At 35.5% G+C, this 26197-nt stretch overlaps 2 protein-coding genes across 2 annotated transcripts; one reads left to right on the top strand and one right to left on the bottom strand.

Annotated features, from left to right (window-relative positions):
• The first annotated feature begins 16112 nt into the window (after positions 1 to 16112).
• LOC113739403 (uncharacterized) lies at positions 16113 to 17497 on the top strand. The gene has a single exon (XM_027266612.2). The coding sequence runs from the start codon at positions 16209 to 16211 to the stop codon at positions 17208 to 17210; it is 1002 nt and encodes a 333-aa protein (XP_027122413.2). The 5' UTR covers positions 16113 to 16208; the 3' UTR covers positions 17211 to 17497.
• A 4666-nt stretch (positions 17498 to 22163) lies between these two features.
• On the bottom strand, positions 22164 to 25084 carry LOC113739812 (malate synthase, glyoxysomal). The gene is made up of 4 exons (XM_027267152.2): positions 24568 to 25084; positions 23976 to 24301; positions 23190 to 23520; positions 22164 to 22973 (listed from the first exon to the last, which is right to left on the bottom strand). Exons 1-4 carry the CDS (start codon positions 24958 to 24960, stop codon positions 22317 to 22319), a joined length of 1707 nt encoding a protein of 568 aa, XP_027122953.2. The 5' UTR covers positions 24961 to 25084; the 3' UTR covers positions 22164 to 22316.
• Between the last annotated feature and the right edge of the window lie 1113 nt (positions 25085 to 26197).

The following is a 26197-nucleotide window of genomic DNA, read 5'->3' as shown; positions in this document are numbered from 1 at the left end:
ATTTGATCCATATCCAAAATTTAATAATTAGCTTAAATAAAATTAATTTAACAAAACCACTTAAACAATAAGGAGTATCACTTAAAAAACATAATTCCAAACAAATTACACATTTCACAAATTGGGTAACCAGATGTATTAACCAAATTCTTAAAAAAAAAAAAGAAGGAAGAATTAAGTAAGCAACAATAGCAAGACTCCAATATTTTGGCGAGTAAAAATAGCATACCGTATATATCCAACTAATTTAATATTATACAAAGAATCCCAAAACTTTAAAAATTACGCTAAAGTCTCATATACGGGTACGGTTAGATATCGATAGTCTTTAAAAAAAAAATACTAAAATCTACTTAATATATTCAACTTCGTATAAAAACAAAACTCATATTTGATTTTCCGAGAGATCTAACGAGACAGGTATTTAATTTAACGGGGTTGGATTGGATATGATTTTGTGTATCGCAAATTTTCAAATACCTAGGTCAATTTGTACACCCCTACGGATAAGTATGGACAGCATAATTTCTTTGAATATGGTTTTTTTTTTTGGGTAAGGCGTACAGGGAAAAGCTAGGGTTGCAAACGAATCGAGTCGAATCGAATTTCGACATAATTTCATTGAATTCGAACTCGAGCTCGAGCTCGACGAACTGACAATTTCAAACTCGAGTTTGAGCTCGAAAAAAATAAAAATTAATTATATATATACTTAAAAAAAAAAAAAAATATATATATATATATATATACTCTAACGAGTTTAATATTTTGAGTTCGAATTCGAACTCGATTTCGACTCAAGCCAGCTCGAATTCGATCTTACTCGAGCCGCTCGAGAACGGTTCGCGAGCGACTTGATTCGTTTGCGGCTCTAGGGAAAACACATTAATCATGGAGGAGGGCTTACGTATCTCCAAACAAGACTGATCGATGGAAAGAGGATATGACCGGAGAAAGCAAGGCGAGGAACCCACGCACGGACGTTAAATAAAAATTAAAAAGTACGGTGGAATTCTGATTTGGGAGAAGTCCTAAAAAAGAAAAAAGAAGTGCCACGTTCCCCTCCATAATTAGTAACACTTCCTTTCGAAAGACGAAACGAAATTGAAATTGACGCGATCGAATATCTCGGTGGTTGATGATCAGCTGGGCAGCCTGCATCTCGATTCTCGAAACGATGACAATGCTAATTAGATGGACACATTCCAAAGATTTCGTGTCTTCAGCTTTGTTACAAGTTAAGTCCACTTTAATTGGACAATAATTATCTTCTCTTTTGTCCATTATTAAAATGTCATCTTTTAGTAATTTTTTTTTCTCTGTGTCAAAACTTGAGCATCTCCTCCAAACTTAACAAAAGATTTTAATTGCATACCAATTTTCGCCCATTAAAACATTAACCTTTCATGCATTCTAATACACTTACGAATGAGTGAATTTGTCGGATTGAGGGATCACATTTGTCAATTTACCCCAATCCGACTCATCTAAATATAATGATTATACGTGTTTGTGAAAAAAAAAAATGATCAGATTCCCAAAGATAACTATCATCCACTCCGTCCCACAAAAATAGATTTACTTTCCTTTTGTATTTGTCACAAATTATAGGCCTTTTTTTTTTTTTTTTCTAAAGAGTAGTTGGTTTGTTATTTTATTAACATATGCATAGTTAATGCACATAAATTATCAGCAAATGCACTGCTCCGTATTGGTTAATTATTCTACTTCGAACACTAAACACAGCACTTAATAACTAAATTTACCATTTTTCTAAAACATAGTAATCTGTGCCTCTTACTCTAAATGATTGATCTAATAGTAATTAATACCCCTTACTAAATTTTTTAATCTGTATAAAAAATAAATAGACCTATTTTTATGAAACGGGGGAGTATTTTTAGTTAGAAGACTAGGTATTATTCATCCAAATGATTGAGCCCTTGACTTGACTTAAAGCACTATCAATTCAATTTTTTTTATTAATTTTTTTTGAAGTTGGAAATTCTGCAAACGTTTGGCTCTTTTATTTACTACTCAACCCAAGTTTAAAGGAGCTTTTATCGAGGCAAGTGACTAATTGAGTTTAAGTATTTCACTTTGCCTTTTTAGCAAGTTTATTATAGTACCATTTTATGTTCATCGTCTGAAATGGCAAATTCAGTTGAACACTGTTCTAACTTTGCCTCAAATCTAGCTTAGATCCTGAAGGGGAAAGGGATTTGATTACATTTCTGCTTCTGGTTTCGTGGGCATTGAAAACTCAGAATCTAAACCATTTTCGGGCAGCTAGCCAAATAGGAGTTCAAAGCTTGACCGCTTTCCGTTCTGAAAAAATTCCAAGTCCGTTCGGTACCCACGTTACCACGTGTCCGAACCGAAGCTAGCTAGGTTCCTATTTGAGGAAACAGGGAAAAATTATTGGAGACCTTTGAGAAAAGCAGTTCGAGCGTCCTTCTTTGTACTTGTAATTTTTTTAATCATTCAAGGCTCAACATTTGGTCTAATGTGGCTTAATCTGAGTGGTTATCTCTCGTCAAATTATGGAGACTTGGGCCCAACTTAGCTGAATTTAAGAAGCAAAGACCACAATAATCGAGAAGAATTTGTATTTGTACTTTTGCATGTTGTCCCTGTTTAATAGACCAACAATAATACAGGTCGTTGGAAGGTGTATTTTTGAGTGTTTGTATAAAATTTTACTATAATGTATTATAAATTTTTTTTTCTTTTTTTCTTTCTTCTTCCTCCTTTCCCACTATCACCACCCCACTCCACCAGCGACTGGTGCTGGAGGCTCTTTTTTTCTTTCTTTCTTCCCTTCCTCCATCTTTCCTCCTCCTTTGTCCCTTTCTCTTCCTCTTTTTTTCTGAGGAAGGGGGAAGGAGGAGGGGGAGCAAAGAGGAGGAAGAGGGAGGATGAGAGAAAGGAGGGAAGAAAGAAGGAAAAAAAAAGGAGCAGCCGATGGCTGCTGACGGTGGAGGTGGTGGTAGATTGAGGTGTGAGGGGGTACAAGAAGAAAGAAGGGTAAATTTTTTGTATGTGTTCGGGTATTTGAGGTGTGTATTTAAAAAAATATTATTTTTTTTTTAAAATTACTCTAGATAAAGTTGTTAAAAATTTTGTTGAGAAAAATTAGACAAAAAACTTCCCTTCCAAGCATAGCTATAATATTCTGGTATGCACTCCCATTTCAACAATCTCTCGTGAGTATGTATGGTTTCATGTCTTGTATAAAAAAGGGTCTTGGAAGTCTCCATCACATGATGTCTACCAGAAAAGCCGGAATATGATTGTATGGATGACATTTCGTGCCACCTAGCATGAGACTTATAGTAAGCCCAATATTTTTTTGGGTAAGTAAGAAATAGCGGCAAGCGTAATGTCGGGAGAACTTCAAAGTACGTGGCTTATAGACTTAGGGTCTGTTTGATAATATAAAAAAGTGCTGAATCTGAATTGTTTCAGACATTCAGATGTTTTGAGTGTTTGATAAATGAAAATCTATTTGCTGAACTTGTTAAGCAGTGCTGAACCTGTGTGTATTTTTTTCAGCACAAGCATCCTAACTGAATACTTAATTCTGATAAGAATCAATAGAATTACTTCAACTACCTTATCTTATCTACCAAATTTACCCTTGTTTGTTAATTATGTTCAAAATTCTTATCTAATTAAACAACCTAATATTCTCTATCTAACGATTTTTTGTTTCTTTTTTCTCCCTTTTTAATGACTTTCACATCTTCTCCATACTCCTCATATAATATATTTCATCTTTTATATTAATTTGATTTAAAAATAAATATTGTCATTTTCATACCTAACAAATTTAAACTAATTAAATCATAGATTCTATTTCTTTTTTGAATGAAAGGATATAAGGGCAAAATTATCAAATTAAACTTATTAAGCATTCAACTATAAATATTTATCAAACAGTATAAATAGATTTAGCATTAAAATTCAGACATTCATATATTTTTTTCAGTGCTTAAAATTCAGCAAATTAATTGTTTCAGTATTCAGATTTCAGAATTCAGACTTCAGAATTCAGATTCAGTTTTATCAAACGGAACCTTAGTAATGAGTCAAATTCCTTATCGGATTTCACATCACTAAACTAAGTAATGAGTTGCTAGATAAAAGATGCATAAATCACACTCAAAATGGGATGTTTATGGAAGGACATATGCAACGATGGTTTTAATAATTTTAAGAAGATTGAGATATAATAAGGTTTTAAGAACTACGATCGATTTGCCTAAAAGCAAATATGGTTTGAGAACTACGTACCATTGAAAAATCAAATATATATATATACCAAAAACCTTGCATGCAACTATGCTTTTGTGATGTTTGATTTAATTTTCTAAACTAAGTACATGAAAATTTCTTATCTATCATAACATAACAATATTTATTTCGCGTCATTTGTATGTGTATAATTTGACCATAAAATTTTTTTTCTAATACTATGTAATATGAGATGATGTGTATAGAGACTTAGTGATGGACTACGCGTACGCATGTCATTGGCTAGGTTTGCATGTCATTGTTGTCCAATATAGACTAATATATAGAGGAGCAAGAAACTTTGGTCCCAAGTCAAAAAAATATGGGACACTGGACGAGTACGTGGACAGCTGATTAATGATTGCTGAAGAATTCTTGTTCCATTTTAAAAATTATAATTTAAAGTCTTGTGTATTTTTTTCTCTTCTTGCCCTTCTGCAACCTATAAAAGCGACGTATACCGGTTTAATGTGCATTGTCAATGGTCTTATGATGTTCCCTATAGGAATGCTCGGGAAGATGGCCTCAGAAAAACCAAATGAAAACAGAAAAACAAAGACCGTAGCCTTGGCTGCGCAAGCTAGATTTAATTGGCTTCTGGCATAGGAAGTTGTCTGCACAAGCTAACATCAAATTGAAAATCTTACCATGCGGAGGAAGTTTTTTTTCTTTTTTTCTTTTTTTTTGGTAAAATCTACCGTTTCGATTGCTATTTTTTGGAGTTTTTGTAAAAAAAAAAAATGCATTATAACGATTTAATATATATGAGGTAAAAAGGTAATTGGGAGAAAAATGGTAACCGTATATATTCTTCTATATATGACATAGGGAGACACCATAAATGTTTTGTCGATCAGAATCCTGCAAAAATTCTTTTTCTTTGTAGATATGTTTAGTGAGCATAATGTAGGTACTTATTTAACAAGTGCAAAACAATGACAACTTTTTGTGTTAGATTTTAGCTTTTTCGTAATGGGAAAAAAGAATAATGTTGTCTTAGTAGCCAAATATGGAATCAAACTATTCCGTTACTCCAATGTTGTTAAAGAATTTTGGTTGTTCATGCAGAACAATATGGTTGGAGAATGATAGGAAACATTATTGAGGGGTTGTGAAAAAAAAAATTTTGGTTGTTCATGCAGCAACATTATTGACGGGTTGAATCCATCCATTCTTTGGATTTTTCTTCGCAACATCAATTTAGGCTAATATACATAGGTGGGCAAATGTTAATCTGCAGAGAATACTTTATTGACAAGTTCTTGGCGAATGACTAGAGATCCATGTGAGAAGATTCTGAGGCAAGTATTGACACAGACTATTATCTGCACAGATGCAGGGTTTTGGTTGGTGCTGCTAAAGGCATACTACTACTTAAGTAAAGTAACGTGAAACATTTGAAAGTGTGCATCCATAAATGACCAAACATTTTCCTAAGAGCACTACACCAAAGTGGTAAATCCCTTGAAGTAGCTTTCAAGAATCCTCCCTAACGATCTCAAGAAGAAACCAGGAATATTGATGATTCCATATCTGTCAATTTTCCATAATTACGTCTCCTTTACACAACATCTTTAACCTGATCCGGGGTGTTGACATACTAGTATTAAAATGCTAATTTGACTAGGACACTTTGTTATCTATTTGAGGTAAAGTGGCCTGCCATGTGACAGGTACTGAAAGTTGGAAACATAAGCTATCTAAATGTTTGACAATGTTGAAGCATGCGGCTGTGCTGTGCCGTGGGCAAGCTTAACTAGGATCAGGTGTTTTGGCCAAAAAAAATATATATGTTGGTCTTTCTTATTATGCATAAATTTAGGCTATATATTATTAGTACCTAAACAAACAAATCCATTTTGGGCTGCTCCAGTTGCTTGCGAAACAGATAGAAAAAGATCTCGAACAAATGGAACGTAAGGACAAACATTTCAGGGAAGAGATGGGCTGAACGGTTTGGAGAAAGAGAGTATAAGTGAGAGATTCTAATTCTGAATTTTGTGCTTGCGCACTGCTGATAGAAACATATAATTCGTCCGGTGGATCATGACCTAGAATCTTTGCAGAAAGGAAAAATAAGGTGGAAGTGCAAGCATTTAATATCCGAGATTACTCTTTAGAAGGAAATTAATTCCCAATTCAACGCTAGCATGATGAAATAATTGGTAAATTTCCATCTGGGGTTTTTTCTCAAGTCATTTCTTAGTCTTTTCATCCCTTTTCACTGGAGCACGATTGAAAATTGACGTGAATAAATAAGCTATATCACATGATTTTCACTGAAAATTGGATGCATGTTCACCTACTGCTACTACTACTAGTCCCCCCCTGATTGAATCGCAACAACTTAGGTCAATTTTGCTAGGGTTATCTGGCTCGGCCTTTAGTGCAGTAGGTTTTTTCCTTCTGGGCTTTTCTCAGAAAAAAGAAGATAACAGGTGATGGCTGATGGATGCTGTACCTGGAAGTTGGCCATTCGTCCATCTGGTCTTACAAGGAATTATATGGATCCTACTTTTGGCTGCGACGTGAAATAAATTAGAGTCTCTTTTTAAGTTGGTATTGAAATCCAATTATAGTGCCAAACAGCCGACCATATAGCGTGCATCAAAAGTTTGGGCACCCTCTCACCTGGCTCCATTTTGTACATTTTGAGAGCACATACATTACCTGATCAGATGAACTACTACTTGAAGTTTTTAACTGGTCATACACTTGTGAGTTTAGTATACATATAATGATTGATTTGATATCAGATAGATTGCACCTAATCTTTTGAATGGCATGAAAAAGAAAACCTCTTGAGTTGAGTTGAGGTATAAGTTTGTCGCATTTTTTTTACACGTTATTCTCTTAGCGTCTGCATTTGCTGTCAATTTTAACATAACCTCCACCTCCTGTATTGTTAATACATAACGTTATCTCGTATAGTAGTGAGTGACAACGGGTGAGGCTCTAGATAATCCGTTTGGATTGGTCATTTTTTCAAAAATAAGTTTTCAAATATAATATTACAGTAATATATAACAACTCAAAAAACATCTCATCCATATAATATATCAAATATTTCAAAAAAAATTTATAATAAAAAATTTTCATATACACTGCTACAGTAAAATTTTTAAAAAACATCCCAAAAAAATAGCTAATCCAAACGGATTAGTAAAAGTTAAGATGCGAGTTCAACAAGAAGTTGATTACTCTTAACCTTTGTCAAAACTGTATTCTTAATACCTAATTATCAATAAGTTTATCTATGACCAAAACCATGACATGCTATGCTACAAAAAGGAAAGATCATTTGCAAAATCTAAGTGGTTCATTGGTAGGCTATTGGTCATGTAGTCGAGATGAGAGGAGGATCAACCTACAATTCTTAGAGACATGGACTAACTTTTAGCTTGTAAATGTGCTGTAGTAAGACATATACATATATATATATATATATATATTCGCTGTAGAAATTCTTAACCACTGTGATTTCCATATATATATATATATATACATTCCAGGTCTCAGTATCTAGTACCTAAACAACATTTTTGGCTTGGCCGACCACCTTTTGCTTTTCTTGCTTTCTCTATTCCTTCCTTTCGTTTCCTCCAATCCAACCATTGTCCTTCCGGCGATGTCCTCAGCAACCTCAGGAATCTGATGCATTACGAACCAGTCTAATTATTATGCCATGTCCGCACAAGAAGGACAATGAGAACATGGTACTTATTTTAATTGTGCTCCAATACCGTGATTACAGCAAGGGAGGAGTCATAATTCCTGTATTTATTATTTTAAGGTAGTCACAAAACTAAAGGTGCAACTACATTTAAAGTAAAAATGTACAAAGTGGACATTTATTCTTTGCTAGGATCCTTTCTGGCCGTCCAATGGAGTGCTTAGCATGAAAATTAGACCAAGAAAGAAATGGTTACTTTGGTCTTTCTCAGTTGTGTTTAAAAATAATTAGGACTAAATTCACCTTGCTCCCTTGGTAGTTTTACAGGTTGAACAATTCAAAAAGGTTGTCAAGAAGAATGCTATTAAGGGCTTGTCTTCTTTCTTGCCATAATTTAACCAATCAAGCAAAACATATATAGATCAAATGTACCCAATCAGATGTAAACTGTGGCTTTTGGAGTTACTGTGGGGAGTTAGGTTTATTTGTCAAAAATTCTTACTTTCGTAAGAAAATGTCAGAAAGAAAACTCATTCTCAGGGGGTCTGGGGGGTCTTTATCTCTTAGCAGCGGGGCACCCCTGTGGGGTTTTCTATCCCACATCGGTAATGGGGGGTTGGGGTTTAGGTTTATAAGTCCCTCACAGGACTCCCAAAGTTACCGGCTTTTGGAGTTACTGTGGGGAGTTAGGTTTATTTGTCAAAAATTCTTACTTTCGTAAGAAAATGTCAGAAAGAAAACTCATTCTCAGGGGGTCTGGGGGGTCTTTATCTCTTAGCAGCGGGGCACCCCTGTGGGGTTTTCTATCCCACATCGGTAATGGGGGGTTGGGGTTTAGGTTTATAAGTCTCTCACAGGACTCCCAAAGTTACCGGCTTTTGGAGTTACTGTGGGGAGTTAGGTTTATTTGTCAAAAATTCTTACTTTCGTAAGAAAATGTCAGAAAGAAATCAGATGTAAACTTAGTGATTGGCAAACAAATCGGGTCAAAATGTTGTATGATTTAGCTTCAAGTGAAAAACAAAATATCTTAATACAATAATAAAGTGGGAGCAGTTGATTTGGTGGGATCACTAATTTTGATAAAGTCTGAAGTGAAAAACAGTACTAATTCTACTTGCACTAAAAATGTACGTAGTTTGCAATTCCCACTTGGGATTCTGAATTTTTTCACTTTGGATATTTTGCACCAAACTTATTAAAATGCTCCAAATCACCTTAAACGCTTGAATTGTTAATCACAATGAAATTAAAAAAGATCCTTGACCCTTTAAACCTATTATCTCATTTAACATCATTAAGTTATTTGTTACCCTATTAGAGTAGGAACATTTTTTTTTTTTTGATCCCTTTATCCAGGCATTCAGACAAGGAACATCTGCATCCTAGGCAAATAAAGTATGTAGTATATACATCATAGCAGACCAATATTGATGCTACAAAGGAGAATCAATTACTGGAAATGGACTTAATTAAGCACCTTGAGACTTGAGTAGAAATTTGTTACACTTGAATAGATTGAGAAGATTAAGCGAGTCGTTATAGCCAAAAAAAAAAAAAAAAAAAAGGACACGAACGAACTTCTATTCTGTACCATTTTCTGTCCCAACATCTATTAAATCACCATATTTTTTTTTCCCGAAATCGATAAAGAACACACACACCCAACTAATTAGACTGATGCAGGAGGTATCGGCAAATCGGCTCAAAGAGCAATCTAAGGGGACTCACAAGGAAACCTGTTCAGCCAATTCTTTAAATCACCATATATTTGATAGTGTATATATGTTTTGCTGGATCTTCTAAGGTACTGCCATAGTGCCATTTCTCCACTTAGTTGATTAGAGTGACACGTCTTTGCTACTAAATTAAGAAAGTAAAGATGTATATCTACGTAGCAGGACATTCTAATAATAGCAAAATTTTGGGTCACAAATATCTTAACAATAATAGAAGGAGAGCTGGTGAATATTTTGGTACAAATAATCTGCTTTTGACAATTTCTTTTCTGTCCTTTTACGTAACCCCTCACCAATAGCCATATTTAAGACTTCAACTCGACCGCTAAAATCACACAACCACTTGAAGTTGAAGTACGTTCTGCTCATCACTCAAACTTAATCGCTAATACCACATAACTAAAAATGAAAAAACCTTTCTCCATTTCCTTCATACGAATCTTTTTTTTTTCCCCTTTTTTCCATCTCTTGCTATAAGATTTTCATGCTTTCCAACTGTTGAATACAATAATTCTACTGATGATCGAGGGATTCCATCTCGACGTTAAAACACCTTTTTTCTTCTAGTTTTCTTTCTTAAAAGATTCATTAATCAATTACTACAGTTAAATGCTATGTGTCTAAGTAGTACTTTATAATTAACTTCAATAATTTATATACGAGTAAAATGGAAAAAATGAGCTGAAAAGGGTCAACGTACTTTAATTCGTCAGCATCCCTCTGATAAAGTTGCAGAAAAGTCTCCCACACAAAAAAAAAAAAAAAAGGTGTGGAGATAAAATGTTACAATTTTTTCCATTTGAGAGATGGACAAGATGTTACGTTTCTACTTATTAGGTAAAAGATTTTGATAAGACGCATGTTAGCATATATATATATATATATATATATATATATATATATATATATATATATATATATATATATATATATATATATGGCACTTTAGGGATAATTCGGAAATTTTTTCTTTTAAAAAAAAAAAAAAAAAGTTTGGCCTTCTGAGCTTAAGCCGACCAAGATGAGATGAAATTGAGGGTATTTGGATTAAACAAATAAATGAATGGGCAAATCAAGGTCCATTCATGTATGTGGATACTTAGCAAGTTTGAAATTCTTTTCTACCTCAGAAAAAAAAATATGTATATAAATAATTTTAAGTCTTTCAATTGGAGAATTAACAAACTATTACCTAACAAAGAGAAGAAAAAAACCAAGTACGGATCAACCTTTGAAACTATCGGTTGAGGACAAGATGACAAATATTATTTTGACATATAAAAGTGTTGGGTTCTTCATTTTCTTAGAAATATCATCCTTCTTGATAATTGCCTAATATGAATTGAAAAAAAATTTGTAAGCCCAGAAAAATCTTTTAGAACTCTCAGAAGAGAGATATTATCTGCACTCTTATTTTTGTTAACCACACTTCGATTATCATTGTAATCACATAATTTTCATTTATTAAACTATATAATAAAATAAATAGTAAGAGCGTAAATAATAAAAAAAAATTGAGTGCAAATAATATTTCCCGTGCGAAACAAGTACTCAAAGAGGCAAAATTGATATCTCCTATCGAATAAATTGCTTGCGTGACAAACTCCAATTGACTTCGTGAATAGAGATGTGGCAATATAATTTTTTTTTTTTTTGCTGACACAATGGGTATCCAGAATTCCAGGATTATATTTCCGGATCCGACTATTCCCATTGCACTTGTGCCTCCACCCCCAAAAAGACACACGACGATAACAGGGATCGAACCGCCACCACTCGGTGTCAGGACCTGAAGGGGCTTCCCCAGCACCAGCCGAGCCAACCTCGGGGGTGATGTGGCAATATAATATGACCCATAGGAATTTAGATTAATGAAGGAGAGAGAGTCATTGATCATTTGTTGGAATGGCATGAATCAGCTATCCTACGTAAACTAGGTTGCTTTTTGCTACATAGCCATATAAGTGACATATAATTATTATCCCATGGGACCTGCATGACTATTCATGACGCAAGAGTAAATGGGATTTGCAAATATCTCAACTCAACTTTCCTTTTATTTAAAACAAAATAAGAATTTTAGTTATGAGAATTTACCAGCCTAAATAAATGTCTCAGCACAAGACAAGGCTGCCTTTCTGAGATAAATTTACATCGACCTATAAATCTTGGCAGTTCTTCCAAAAAAAAAAAAAAAAAAGCCCTCGAAATCGTGGCCGCGACTCCATCGAATTTTTGTGGTATAAAAAGGAATAACAAAAATCTAGCCCCGTCGTTGCTTCGCTAATCTGGTGACATTTGTGTTTTGTTTTGTGGTATTCTTAAATCACTTTAGCAGGAAGAATTGGGAGGAAGTTGCTTTTGACCAATGATGTAATGCATTCTCGTTCATATTTGTAGTATGGTACGCACCCTTGGAGCCAGCAATATTTGGTCCTTCTTAGGTAAATGTCACTGTCCTAAAAGAAACGAACAAAAGGGCAATTTTGTGCCCCTAAAGATTTACATGATGCAAGATTGCAAGCATGCTCCAAAAATTAAAGAAAACTAAAAGACATTCTAGCTATTCCTTGAATCTTTTGTGAGTGTGTTTGGCTTGGAGGTGAGATACAAGAAAAAAAGATTAAAAGAAGAAATATATATATATATATATATATATATATATTGTATTTAGAGAAACGTTGATGACATCTCTTTTTTTTTTTTTAAATGACAATCTTCTTCATTTTTTTTAAATTCATGTACAAGAATAAAAATGCCTTTACTACTGTTTATCTTCCAATTATATAAAAAGGGGTGATTGTAAATTCAATAAAAGATAGGGGTATTCTTGCTCAATTCAAGTGATAAAAAGATCAAAGGTGAAAAAACTATTAGAAATATGAGAATGTCATTAACATTTTCCTAAAAAAATTCTCTCTAATAAATAAGAGGGAAAAATAAATGCCATCTAAGTGAATGACCAATGTGAGAAATTTTAAAACAATTCATAATGATGTAAATTTTAAATCCAACACCTTCTATTTTCATTAAAAAAAAAGGCTAATTTTTTTTTTTTTACTGAAAAAGTTTCTACCCAGCCCCATAAATGATGCTATGAACTCTTTGGTCAATTTTGTTACAAGGGTGTGGGTGGATTTAGCCACACCATTGTAATATGGATTATCTAGGCTATCAAACAGCAAAATGATACAAATCATTTTTTTTTTGGGAATCATGAATTTCATCACAGCCAATCTTCTCACATTTTTTTCCCACCAAATTCAATGTTGCGATGACGGCCTAATCAATAAATTTTCCTCTTTGTTTAAACATCGTCAAAAAACAATAGTAGTACATTTTATGTACACTAACAATGTATATATTATCATGATTGAATGCACGATATTTGAATGCGCGACACGTATATGTAAAAGGAGGAAAAGAACTCCTACGGTTTTGATGCTTCACAAATTTGTTCCTATCTCGTTCGTTGTCCTTCCATTCCTACGGTTGGCAGTTTTCTGTCTGTCGATTCCATTTCCGTGAACGTCAGTTTCCTCATTAATTATGACTTGCCACGAGAAGAAAGATAAATTACTATCAAGGGAGCTATTTTTTTTTTTTTTTTGTGCAAGTATAAGCATTAAAACAAGCTACTTAATGTATATGAGGAGCATATTTTCAAAGCTGACCCTGCCTAATAATACGTTGTAAATGCTGAGTAACTTTCACAAAGGCTTTACCCCTGCCCTGTCATAGAAGTATTACGTCAAATATGGGACTTTTCAAGTGTCTAAAAGTTGTGTTTGCATTAATGATTTTGCTTCTCATATGTGAAGCTAAAATTTGAAAAGCCAATTTGTCGTTTCACCGAACTTGGGGGATGGGATAAAGAAAAGAATATAGTAGTGCCTTTTTAATATGACTCCGAGAGGCATTATTGAGCACGCACTGAAAAAATAAAAAATAAATAAAACATGACACAAAAAAGGGTTAATTGCAGTTTGCACCCCTGAACTATTCAGCAGTTGCACTTTGCAGCTAAAACCAACAACTTTGAACTTGTGATTTTTGGCAATCTACTACAATCAACTAAACTTTGGCAATTAAAGGGCCATCGTCATCTTTTGTACCAAAAATAACTTTTTATCCATAAAATAGACACACAAATTTGGCACCAATAATTAGCTAATTAGTAAAGGATTTCAAAAAAAAAAAAAAAATCCTGCCTTGCGAATTAGCCACCATAGTCCCACAAAACCCTATTGTAGAATTATCTCATAAAACAATGGTAGCAAAACCCAACTCCCCCGATGGTGTTTCCTGTCGATTAGGTTCCCTCTCCTCCTAGAATTGGTTAGAGTAGATTATAAAAATGTTATCGTTGAGACAAAAAAAAAAAAAATTCAACTCCCCACTTTTTGTCCAGTTGCCTTTAATCCCATAGAAGAAGGAATAATACCACCACCTTTCCCCCCTCCATTCCCTTCATGCTTCTGACTTTTTGTCCTAGGGAAGGGTTTTGCACCTCCCATCCTAGAGACGAGGAGCAGAGTGAGGGTGGTGTGAATTTTTTTATTTTTATTTTGGAGCAAAAAAGTGGATCTTGGAGGAGTTAGAATCAAGATATGTTGTTTAAGGATTGGAATTTAAAGAAAATGGCGTTGATAAAAAAAAAAGGTTTTATTTTTTCTGGAGGGAAAGATGGCCATACTAGTAGATTCAAGAGGTCAAAAGGTTATGGTAATGGTGTGTAAAGGTCCACCTATGTGGGATATTTTGCTATTGATTCTTTTAGTCTATTGATTTTTTGGGATTAATTCGTCGGACAAGTTTTAAGAGGTTTGATGGTGGTAAAGTTCAGAGGTGATGGTAGTGGTGGTGTGGCTGTTTGCGGTGACAAGATTTGGATATGGAATTTTTTTTATCTATTTTTTGTTTTCTTGTCTAATGATTTTCTTGGGTGTTAAATTTGCTTGGTCTGATAATAAGGTCTTTTTTCTTGTCTAGTATATTTTTTGGTATTTAATTGTTTGATATGATAAGGTGGTATGGTGGTAAATTGGTGAAAATGTTATGGTGGTGTGAGAAGAAGTTATGGTGGTAGTGCACTTGTTGTTGATGGTGAAATTTGACATGGGTTATGTTTTGTTTTTGTTTTGGTTGTATATTTGAAGGCTCTCCTAAAGATTTATTTGACTCTGTTAATATGAAAATGAAACGGGTATTTTTGGATGTTTAGTGGGAAATTGAGGGTAAACTAGTACAATCATTCTTTTCTTGATGAGATTTAGCTTGATTTGTTAATAGTGCTATAGATTAAAAGTTGAAGATAATAGATTGCTGAAATTGAAAGTTTAACGTGTAAAGTCCAATAGTTGAATTGTTGAGGGGTGTAAACTGCAATTAATCCAAAAAGGGAAACTCTTCTCCATGTTATTGAAAAATTACGGAGTTTTTTAATAGGTGCTCAATGAATACTCGCTAACACACATATGTTTTACTCAATCTACCAGGTATATATACATACTAATAATTGTTATTTTTTCTTGCATTTATACGCTTTTTTTTAATTAATCTTATATTTCTAAAAATTTAACATTCGAAAAGGGCACTCGTTAAACAAATCTAAAAATTATATAAAAGGTTTACTTTAATAGTTACAATAAGTTAATTACACATATATTTTGTTATTTTTTATATTTTCAAATCATTTTTTTCGCACATTTCGTTACAAAAAATGTTATACTATTATTCTAAACAATGAAATATCTAACTGCTACAGTAAACATTCCTAATGTTATGGCATCTAACAATTATAGGATAAATCTACTCTTGATTTTCAATGGAACCGTAAAATGTGGTACTTAAAAACAAAAAGAGAGAGAGAGAGAAAAGAAAAAGAGCAAAGTGGACATTAGTGGAATTAATGGTCCTGGAGAAGTTGAATAAAATCCAGTTAAGATACCCATTTAGAGTCCATAAATCTTGTCCTCGTCCACCGTCCACGTGGAGCAATCAAATCAAAGAAACCCCAAGGCTTTCGACTTTTAGCCTTCCTACCAAACTGCGATTCGCCCACGTGTCCCTTTTCTGGAACTTCCACAATCCCTTCTTACACGATCCTCTAGGCACCGATGAGACACCCCATTACGTGGCCCCCTCCTTTAGCCCCCTAGTACTTAAGGACACTCCCTTGTTTCTGATTGGTCCTCCCGTGGGGCCCAATCACGGCAACCTTCACGTGGGACCCCTTTATGCATCCTCTTCACGTGGGGCCCATTTGTACCAGCGCCACGTCTCCTCTTCCAACCAATCACCTCTTCTTCTGTTCGTACCATTCCCCTCACACGTGTTGGAGCAGTTCTCACACGCGTCGGACTCTCCTGCTCTTTGCCTTTATATATCCAATCCTCCTTCTCCTTCCTTTATCAGCTCTCACCCTTGTGAAGGGTTTCAACTTTCAACTTTCGTTTTTTTTTTTTACCACCCAAAAAAAAAAGAATTTTTGTGAGTAAATGGATGGAAGAGGAGGGTGTTGCATAGCTAGATATGCTGGAAATACGTACGATATGTCGAAGATGGACCGTATAATGCTGAGATATCGGCCGATCGCGCCGAAGCCGGCTACAAACAGCTCGTGTTCGGGGAGCTCTACGGCGGAGAACAGTGGAGCTTACGTGAAAACCGGCCGAGCAAAAAGAAGGTACGTAAGAAATAGTGGTAAGAAGAAGATTGCTAGTTTTAGTAATGGTGGGGTGACAAAGAAGTGTAAGTGCGCAAGGAAGAGAAAATCCCCCTCTCCCGAAGAAAACGAGTCGATGAATGGCGGTAGAAGCACCGTCTCCACTGGATCGGTATCCGGTGGAGACGGTGTTGGGGTTGGAGTTGTCACTCTACCTTTGTTGCCGGAGACTCCTGAGACGAAACAACGGTCTTCCTCTTCGTCCCAGGAGCGTCCGGCAAGAGGGGCTTCTTCTCGCGGCGTTGAGAAAGCAAAAGTCCCTATGTGGTTGAATTTTGAGGGTGGAGGGTCGTCCCAGCGGGATGGGAAGGCGGGTGGGATGGTGGGCCAGCCGGTCAGGGTGGTGGGGACGTGGGTGAGGGTGGAATGCGTAACTGAAACATGGGCTGGGGTTGGGTTGGATGATGTGTACGGTGGAGGACTGGGGTGTACGGACCAGGAGAAGCTGATGAATCTAGATCGGGACACGTGTCCGGGGTTTGTAACGGAGGGCATGAGTAGGGTAGTTTGGGTTAACAGGGCGTACCGGGCGATGGTTGTGGGCCAGGAGGAGGCGGAGTCGTCGTCGTCGGAGGTGCTGGTCTGGCTGGTAATGAAGGAAGGATTTGAGCTGCCACCAAAGAACTGGCCGGCGTTCACGTGCAGGGTGAGGGTGGTCACGTGCGGAAAGGGGAATAGTTCCCTGACTCTTCCGTGTGATGTGTGGAGACTGGGTGGTGGCCATGGCTTTGCATGGAGATTGGATACTAAGGCTGCTCTTTCACTCGGTCGCTGAAAATCAGGCCCGAAAAAAAAAAACTAATTAAGATGCAGTAATATTTTGAGTTTTTAATGCAGAAAAAGAGAGACGAGGACATGCGAGGATCGATACGAACAGTTGAAATTGTTAATAGTTTTTTGTTCCTTGTTTTGTTTTAGTGAACTATTTTTGGTTTTTTGTGGAACAACATCAAAGCTGGTTGTATCAACTGTTTGGTCCCCGACAAAGAAGTCCAAGAAGATCTTCTTGGCTTGACTCTCTTGTGTTTAATGGGATCTGCTACCACGAACTGATTTTGAACACTCTTCCTGTTTTGTGTGTGTTTTTTATGGTGTGATTTGGTGTGTGTAAAACTTTCCATCAAGAAGAACATAATAAACAAGAAGAATGGCTACTCACTAGTTTTGACACACTATTGCTATTGATCTAGTAGTGATTTTCATCTTGATCTCACTAGCTAAACTTGATTCATTATTGATACTTAGCTGATTCTTGATGATGATCAATTTTAGATTTTTTTTTTTTTGCTTAATCTGCCTATTTAACTAGTATTAATACTATCACATCATGATGTCTTTTCCCTGGAATATAGGTAGATCTGGTCTGTATTACTATATTGTGTCTCTTTTTGCTGTTCAAATGATGCATCGATGTACTAAATTTCTTTTTTTTTTTTTCCGGTTCAAGCTAAACAAACAAAGAGAAAAAGAAATGAAAAGAAAGAAGAGGTTTCACAATCGAACCAAGAAACTGCTAATTAGCCAACTGAGCTAGAGCGTGTAGGTAAGAGATTCGAAACCTCTTGTATCTATATTTCGTGTCCGGAATTTCTTAAAATATTTTTAAAAGTGATTTAATTTATTTTGAGTCCAGAATTTCTTAAAATATATTTTTTTTCGGATTCTTTAGTTGGGTTCATCTTCCATCCCCTATTCCTCTATTAAGGATCATTTGTAAAAATGTTTAACTCGAAAAGATAAAATGTTATACTCGAAAAAGAAAAATGAAACTGCTAATTGTCGGTCAATGAAATTGTTTTCTTTTGGGGATCATTATTGATACTGGTCCGGTATATTCCTAATTTTCTCTGCCTCCTTAACCGTATCTGGGCGTGTTTGGATTACAAGATTTAAAAAAAAAAGTTTTTTAAATTTTGTTTTGCTTATATTATATAAATAATTTTTTATTTTACATACATCACATCATAAAAAATATTACAGTAATTATTTCAAATAAATATTTTAAATAACCTCTTATCCAAACAAACCCAGTAGTAGTCTGTTTTTATTAAGTGCAACGCTTTTATGTGAGTCAACTCTTGAACTCTGTGGTTCATATTTTGTCTATGGTAATTTAAAATTGATGAGCCCATGTAGCAACTGCAAATCTTTTTCTCTCTTTTATCGATACAAATAGGAATTGAAACCATATAATAAAAGAATACAAGCTATCAACATGCAAAAGATGGAAGCCGATGGACCAATCAAAATGGAACAACTAGTAAATTCTAAAGAATAGTAAATTATAAGTTACTGTTAAAAGGCTGACGATAAAAAAATTGACCTTCCACTATGCACTTCTTCAAATTCTTTTATAAAAAATTATAAAAGAGATGAAGTGTCATTAACATTTTCGTCACACTTACGAAATGTGTATTAGGAAGATTTAAGCCGTCGTTAGGATTGCAAAATTCTTTCTGTGACAAGGACCATATAATATAACATAGGTGGAATGAAATGGACTGTGCCCAGATGGAGGGAAAAAAGGGGTAACGAATTGACTTGGTAAAATTTTCTAGTTGAATTGACTCAAGTGAGGATGGGAAAAGTTAGACCTTAGCCGTTTCGTGCTACAAAAGAAGTTGGAAGGAATGGGCTAGAATCATGCAATGTGTCAGCTTGTACTTGACTTTTACCCTTGCCATGCTCTATGGTAGTCCCTATGAAACTACCATCTTTTCCAATCTCTTACTTCGTCGCATCACAAACATATAGGTTCACTTTTTTTTTTCCCCCAATCCAATCTATCACACGGGAGGGGAGGGCATAACTCCTATTTATTTTTCATAAAAAAAATAAATACTCGATGCGGAGATAAAAAGAATAAAACTCCCTAATTGTCTTTTTATTGTCTCGGGGTATATTAGAAATTGGATTCAAACTTGTAAATTTCGATATCCAATTAATGACTCAGTAAATAACGTGGGATGTGAATTTTCTTGTTCACAACATCATTGTTTCTATTCGCCTGCATTGCTAACCGGATTGATTCGGCTTATTCTTAATTTCATTGATAGGTGATTGAAAGAATTACCATAAATTATTAAAAAAATGTGTTAGTTAGTAGTCTGCTCTGACCTTGAAATGGTGTAACCTTCTCCTCCTATTTCACCTTTTGGGACCCCAAAAAAAATAGTTTACATTAAAATGAGGATTCAGTTCAGTAGGGTTCCCTCCTCTTAATCTTTTTAGGACCCCCAACAAAAAAAAAAAAAACAAAAAACAAGGGATGATGTCAAAAACCTCCCTTGAAGTTTCTGATAATCATGGCCACTTTCCCCAAGGTTTGAAAAATTATAGTTACCTCCCTTGGTGCTATGAAAGAACTGAGATAGCTTTCATAAACTATACAAATTTTAAGTGAAAATGAGTTTAAAAGAGAAAAATGAAAATTCTTTTTTTGGTGATACTTCTTTATTCTAAAACTCTAACGTCATATAATCTAGTGCATTATACTTCATTTTCAAATTTTTTGACTGGATTTATCGATTTAAAAGTCGACCAACCGATTGGGGAGGCATTTGTTAAAACAAGTATTTTTAAAAATTAATTAACCAAAAAAATGTCCGAAGTACCAGAAAAGAAAACTTTCAAAACATGACTTAATTTTTCTTGTAAAAATCTAACTTGAAATTTTCATCCAACAAACAATGGTGATAGGTGACTTTTTAGTATTTAATTTGTTTTACATATCAAAGAGGGTTAATATTGAATATTTATTGAATTACTTTTTTATTCTTACATCATCAATTGTTATTGAGACATACCTTTCAGGAGAGGTTTCGTAACTTTTCAAACCTCAAGAGAGGTGGCAGCAATTGTCAAAAACCTTCTAGGAAAGTTTCTGAAATTATCCCAAAGAGAAAAAAAAAAAAGTACCATAAATTTGCTGTCATGCTAAAATGAGGATTGGGAACCTCTACAATTGTTACCTGAAAACTTTGATTGAGCAACAATTGATGTGGTCCAATAATGCTTTACTCAAACTGTCACTCCAAAAGAAAAAATGTTCACAAATGTACAATCACTAGCGCACACTTGGAAGACATCAACCATGGGCTAGTGTTTATTGCCTCTGTGATTGCGCCTGCAATGGCAAAGGTCGGTCCCACCTTTCTACAAGACCAACTACCATTTTACTGGCCCCGTTAGATGCCTGAATGATTGAATGGGCGGAGCCATGATGTGACTGAGGAGGGGGCTGGGCACCAAATGGCCCTCCTCAATTTACTGGGAAATTCATAGTTAGTTGGAGGAAGTAAAAATTTAAAATTCAGGAAAATCTCTTGTTCAGCTGCAAAGATTATCAAACCAAACAAAGAAAGTTTTAAATATTTTTTTTTTCAACGGCATCAAACTTAAGTTGCCAGATCAGAAGTTTGAATGTTTTTAGAGAAAATCACGTTTGAATGTTTATATAGTTAAAGCTGTAAATTAGTCGAATTGGATCAAAATATGACCTAATCTAATCGAGTCACAATTTTACTAAACTCGAGTTCGACTTCAAATTTGAGCCAAATCAAACTCGAGTTCAAGTTTGAAAAATATAAAATAAATTATTTTATTTTTTAAAAAATAAATAAAATAGTAATATTTTCTTGATAAATAATATACACACACACATATATATATATACAAACAAACGGCTCAAGTTTAAGCTCGACTTGATCAACTCAAACTCGATTCGAGTTTAATGTTAACTGAGATCAAGTCGAGTTTTGACCCAACCGACTCACTCGGGAGCGCTTGCGAGATTCGTTTGCAGCCTGTTCATAGCAACAATTAAATTCCAGCAACATTCCACTCCATCGTCAATAGCTCTTGCTCCAGCATTGCAGTTTTAAAGGAAACCATCGACATCAAAATTTCAGTTTGATGCTGCCACTTTGTCTTACATATGGATGCATATGAATACATACTATCAACTAGACATGCTATCATTTGGAGTTATGCAATCATTAACCACCACAAAAACTTCTCAATGATCTCTGACTTCACTCGTGCTTGCTTTCCGGTGCCCATTCAAGACGAAACGCTTGTTACTCAAAACTGAAGCATTTATCTATATAAAAATTCTTTCTTCCTTTCATGAAGCTTCAGAATTCCAATTGCAGAACTTTCATCATATGGCAAAGTGACTAAATTGGCGTTTACCCATCTTGAATCCCAGCTATGTACAAGTCTCAAGTACTACAAATACAGACTATTTGATTATTAATAATGAACCTGTTTGGGAAGAAAAAGTGTATGTTATTGCCTGTCAACACCTATCAAGTTAGGTTGTATCAATTGCAGAAAATGATTAATTGGTGATTTCAGATTTCCTTTGCCTGCCAGGTGTTCTGCATGAAACGTGATATTTCTGGTTCCAGCCATGTCGAGAGCATTAAACTATGATATCCTCGAATGCGTTAATTAGCTTCTACAATATTAGTTAGGCTTCGATAATGACCATTCACAGAAGTTCTAGCTACAAAAGAAACTAATTCAGTTGTCCACATGGACATATCATTCAACCCCAGTTGTCGGGGTATGTTTGGACAGGAGATACTTTTAGAAAAATAACTTGAATAACACTTAAGCATTTTTTGTGATATGATGTATTTGAGACAAAAAGATGGCCGAGAATGTTAAAAGCTAATTGAAAAATGTGCTTATAATGCAAGCTAAATAGTGTTTGGAGATTAAATCCACACCCAAACAGACTCAAATTTATTATATTGCAGATAATATGAACTCAAAAGTAGCAGCAGAACACTTTCCAATCGAAACATAAGAAACAAGGAAATTTTTAGACAATACATGATATTCCAGGTATTAGGGGAACGAAGGAAGGAACCATTTAGAGCCTGGAAGATCCATCAGGATGATGCATGACAATGTGGCTGTAGGCATTTAGAGTCAGAAAGTCATCCAATGCTGGAGCTGTGCATTGCTGTGTGAATATCCTGCAAGCCTCTTTGTACTTGCCTGTCTTGAATTTATCTTTTCCAACTTCTCTCTCGATCCTAGCCATTTCTTCCTCGACAACCCTCCCAAAGAGGTCCACGGTCACCTTCACACCTATGCCGTCACCATCCAATTCAACTCCATACTTCAACCATTGCCAGTTCTGGACTCTGCTTATCTCAGCGGTTGCAGCATCCTCCATAAGATTGTAAAGAGGGACTGAGCCAGTTCCAGTTAGCCATGCAGCCAAATACTGGATGCCAACTCGGGTATTGAGACGAAGGCCTTCCATGGTTCGAACTCCTCTTGGTATCTGTAAGAGGTCTTCCTCAGTTATGACAGCAGCATCTCCTCGCTTCATAGTTTCAATTTGGTTTGGAGCATTGCCCATGTAGTTGGTAAAAACTTCCATACATGTGGGGATCAGCCCTGGGTGTGCGGCCCAAGTACCATCATGCCCTGCCTTCACCTCTCTCAGTTTGTCCTTCCTTACTAGCTCCAATGCTGCTTCATTTGCCGCTGGGTCATCTCTAATTGGAATTTGAGCTGCCTGTTCAAAATATATGAATTTTATGAGGTAGTATAATGTAACTGTTTCAATTATTAAGACAGAAAAGAAAGGCAGGCTTCTGCTACATATTACAAATTCTAACTTCTATTCCACGTTTCAGAACTCAATAGTCTTAATTTAGAATACGTTCCATAGTTTTTTTTCTTTTAATTCAAATTTGCTTATTGCACCTATTCCAAGAATGCTGTCACTTACCATTCCTCCCATGGCATGCACACTGCGCCTGTGACAGGTCCTGATCAGTAGATCACAGTAACTTTCCATGAAGTGCTGAGCCATTCCTACTAGGACCCTATCTGGCAGCAGTCTATCGGGATGAGCCTGGAAGGTCTTGACATAACTGAATATATAATCCCATCTTCCACAGTTCAAGCCAACAGAGTGATCTCTCAGTTCATACAGGATTTCATCCATTTGAAAGACAGCAGGAAGTGTCTCAATTAGAACAGTAGCTCTAATGCTTCCTCTTTGAATACCAGCCATTTTCTCTGCCTTCTCAAATACATTGTTCCATATCCTAGCTTCTCTGTTGGCAAATTAACTACTTGTAAGAGTTGGACATACTCGCTGATATTAGATGCATGCTTTACAAATGCATCCTTTAAAAGTTGACAAGTTGATTCAAGATCATGACACTTGCAACAAAAAAACATTAAACCACTAATTTGGCATGGGGTATGAAGCTTTCACAGCCATAACAACGCAAGCTATTAATGTCAACAATTGGAGAACCTCAAAAAAAAAGGACAGAATATGATTATTATGGTGGACAACAAAATATGGTGAAGCAAATATTAATCTTAAAGCTCAAAATATCTGGAGCATTGCATTGCCAGTAATATTGAAGCTATTGGTAGAGCAGTGAAATAAGCATGACCATGGAACTGTCCAAGAAGACGTAAAATCTCAATTTTTTAAGTCCTACTTCTAACATCAATACTCAAATGCTGAAGAAAGCATAGAGAAAGAAGACACAAGTACCTTGAATGCTCCATCTTTGGGAGATAAAGGAAAGGACCACATCCTTCACCTTGGTTCTGCCTAAATGCAGCATAATTGTGGAAAAAATAGAGGCCGAAGTCAACTAGGCAACCAGTGGCAGGTTCACCATCAATTAATATATGATCCTCGGGTAAATGCCAACCTCTTGGGCGGACAAAAAGCTTAGCAGTATGCTCATTGAGCTTGTAAACTCTATTTCTAGCTTGGTCATGAAAGCTTATAGTTCCATTAACAGCATCTTTCAAGTTCACTTGTCCCCTCATAAGATTCTCCCAACTTGGTGACAATGCATCCTCAAAATCAGCCTGAGGATTTGAAGATAGTTGAATTAATCAAGGATGGATTGATAACTGAGATTGATAAATGCGTAAGTCTGATTTTACAACTATAGTCCAATCAATTCTAATTTGCACACTTTCATTCTTCTAGAATACAGAGACCATATTAACGTGAAAAGATAAGTACTACGGCCAAAAGCTGAGTTTCCAAATTTTGAACAAATAATTTCAGTGTCCATCATTAAGCAATGTCAGAGATATGAAAATCCCAAGTTCGAAATTTCTAAACTTACCATGAAAACCTTGGCCCCAGAGTTGAGTGCATTGATGATCATTTTCCTCTCAACTGGCCCTGTTATCTCAACCCTCCTATCAGCAACAGCTGGGGGCACTGGTGCACAAACCCACTCAGCATCCCTCACAGACTTGGTAGCTGGATCAAATCCTGGCATTGCCCCGTTGTTATACCTCATCTTTGCCTCTTTCCTGCACTCCATGGCATACTTAATATGGTTCCTAAACTCCCTTTGCAAATCAGCAACAAATTGCAAAGCATCCCTGGTAAGAATTCTGGCAAACTCAGGATCATATCTACCCCGAATATCCACACCCTCTGGTACATCATAGCCCATTCCAGTCTTTCTTCCGGCGGAAATAGAGTGGCTGAAAGTCCCAAATCCCAGCATTTTTCTCTCACAGACCTTTCCTCAAACCCCTCGTGTACAATTAGTTTTAAAGAGTGAACTACTGTAGCAGAATTCAAGAAACGGCACGTCACCTTTAAATAATGGTGGTTGACGAATTGGGTTTCGGGGAAGCAAAGGATAGCTACAAGGGGTGTCATCTTTATGGCCAAATACAGGAGAATTCATGGAATTGTGCGCGTCAGCTGATGATAAAGCCATAAAGGATGATTCAGCAGGCAGTGTTCTTGATAAATTCAAGGATATGGGATATGAGTTTTGATGCTTGTGCCTACTGCCTACTTTGGAAGCCGTGCTTTGGCGGATTACTGGGGTCAATCATGGGCAGCAAATTTGGAGCTTTGATGTCATCCATGTCTGCAATACTTATCTGCAAATGCCAAATAGTCTGCAATACTTATCTGCAAATGCCAAATACTTATCTGCAATAGCTCTCCCTTTATTCTCAGGGAGTATTTTATGCGTGCCATTACAGTGGCTTTCCCCATTATCCTTGACCCGTTTGTTAATTTGTGTAAAAGTTATTAATTGTGGATCTTAGTCACTAATCACTTGCATTATGCGTCAAACAACATAAATTTTTTTTTTTTTATGAAGGACAAACAACATATCTTCAATAACATAGTACTAAACCTCGCAATTATACCCAAAATCCAACAACTCACCCACTAATTTGAGAGGTTGGGTTGGGTAAGTTGGATATTGGGTCAATTTTGGATTGGATAATAAAAATTCACATATATTTTGGGCGATTTTGGTATTTGTGCTGTGCACCCATTACCCAGTTTAAGTTAAAAAAAAATAAACAAATTACAAGGGATGGGATATGGGATACAGAAATATTTCATTGTTCATGAAACAGCATAAGACATGAGCCAAAGCAGGGCCTCCATGTATGGATACTTAACAAAATTATAAGAGCTACTTAGTTATAATACTTACTTGCATGCGTCGACGTTTTATTATTTTCTTAAAGGGATAATTTCAGAAACCTCCCTATAAACTAGCTATAATATTACTTAGCTATAATATCTGTAAAGGACGGGTACTTTAAATAGGTTATGTGTATTTGCCTATAAACTACACTCCTTACTTAAATCAATAAACTACACTCCTTAACTTTATTGGTTTATTGATTTAAGTTAAGGAGTATAGTTTATTGATTTAAGTAAGGAGTGTAGTTTATAGACAAATACACATAACCTATTTAAAGTACCCG

This window comes from Coffea arabica, chromosome 4e (genome assembly GCF_036785885.1).
Source record: "Coffea arabica cultivar ET-39 chromosome 4e, Coffea Arabica ET-39 HiFi, whole genome shotgun sequence".
In the NCBI taxonomy this organism is placed as follows: domain Eukaryota; kingdom Viridiplantae; phylum Streptophyta; class Magnoliopsida; order Gentianales; family Rubiaceae; genus Coffea; species Coffea arabica.
The sequence above is the reverse complement of the archived record's forward strand: the minus strand, read 5'-3'. Positions and strand labels throughout refer to the sequence as shown.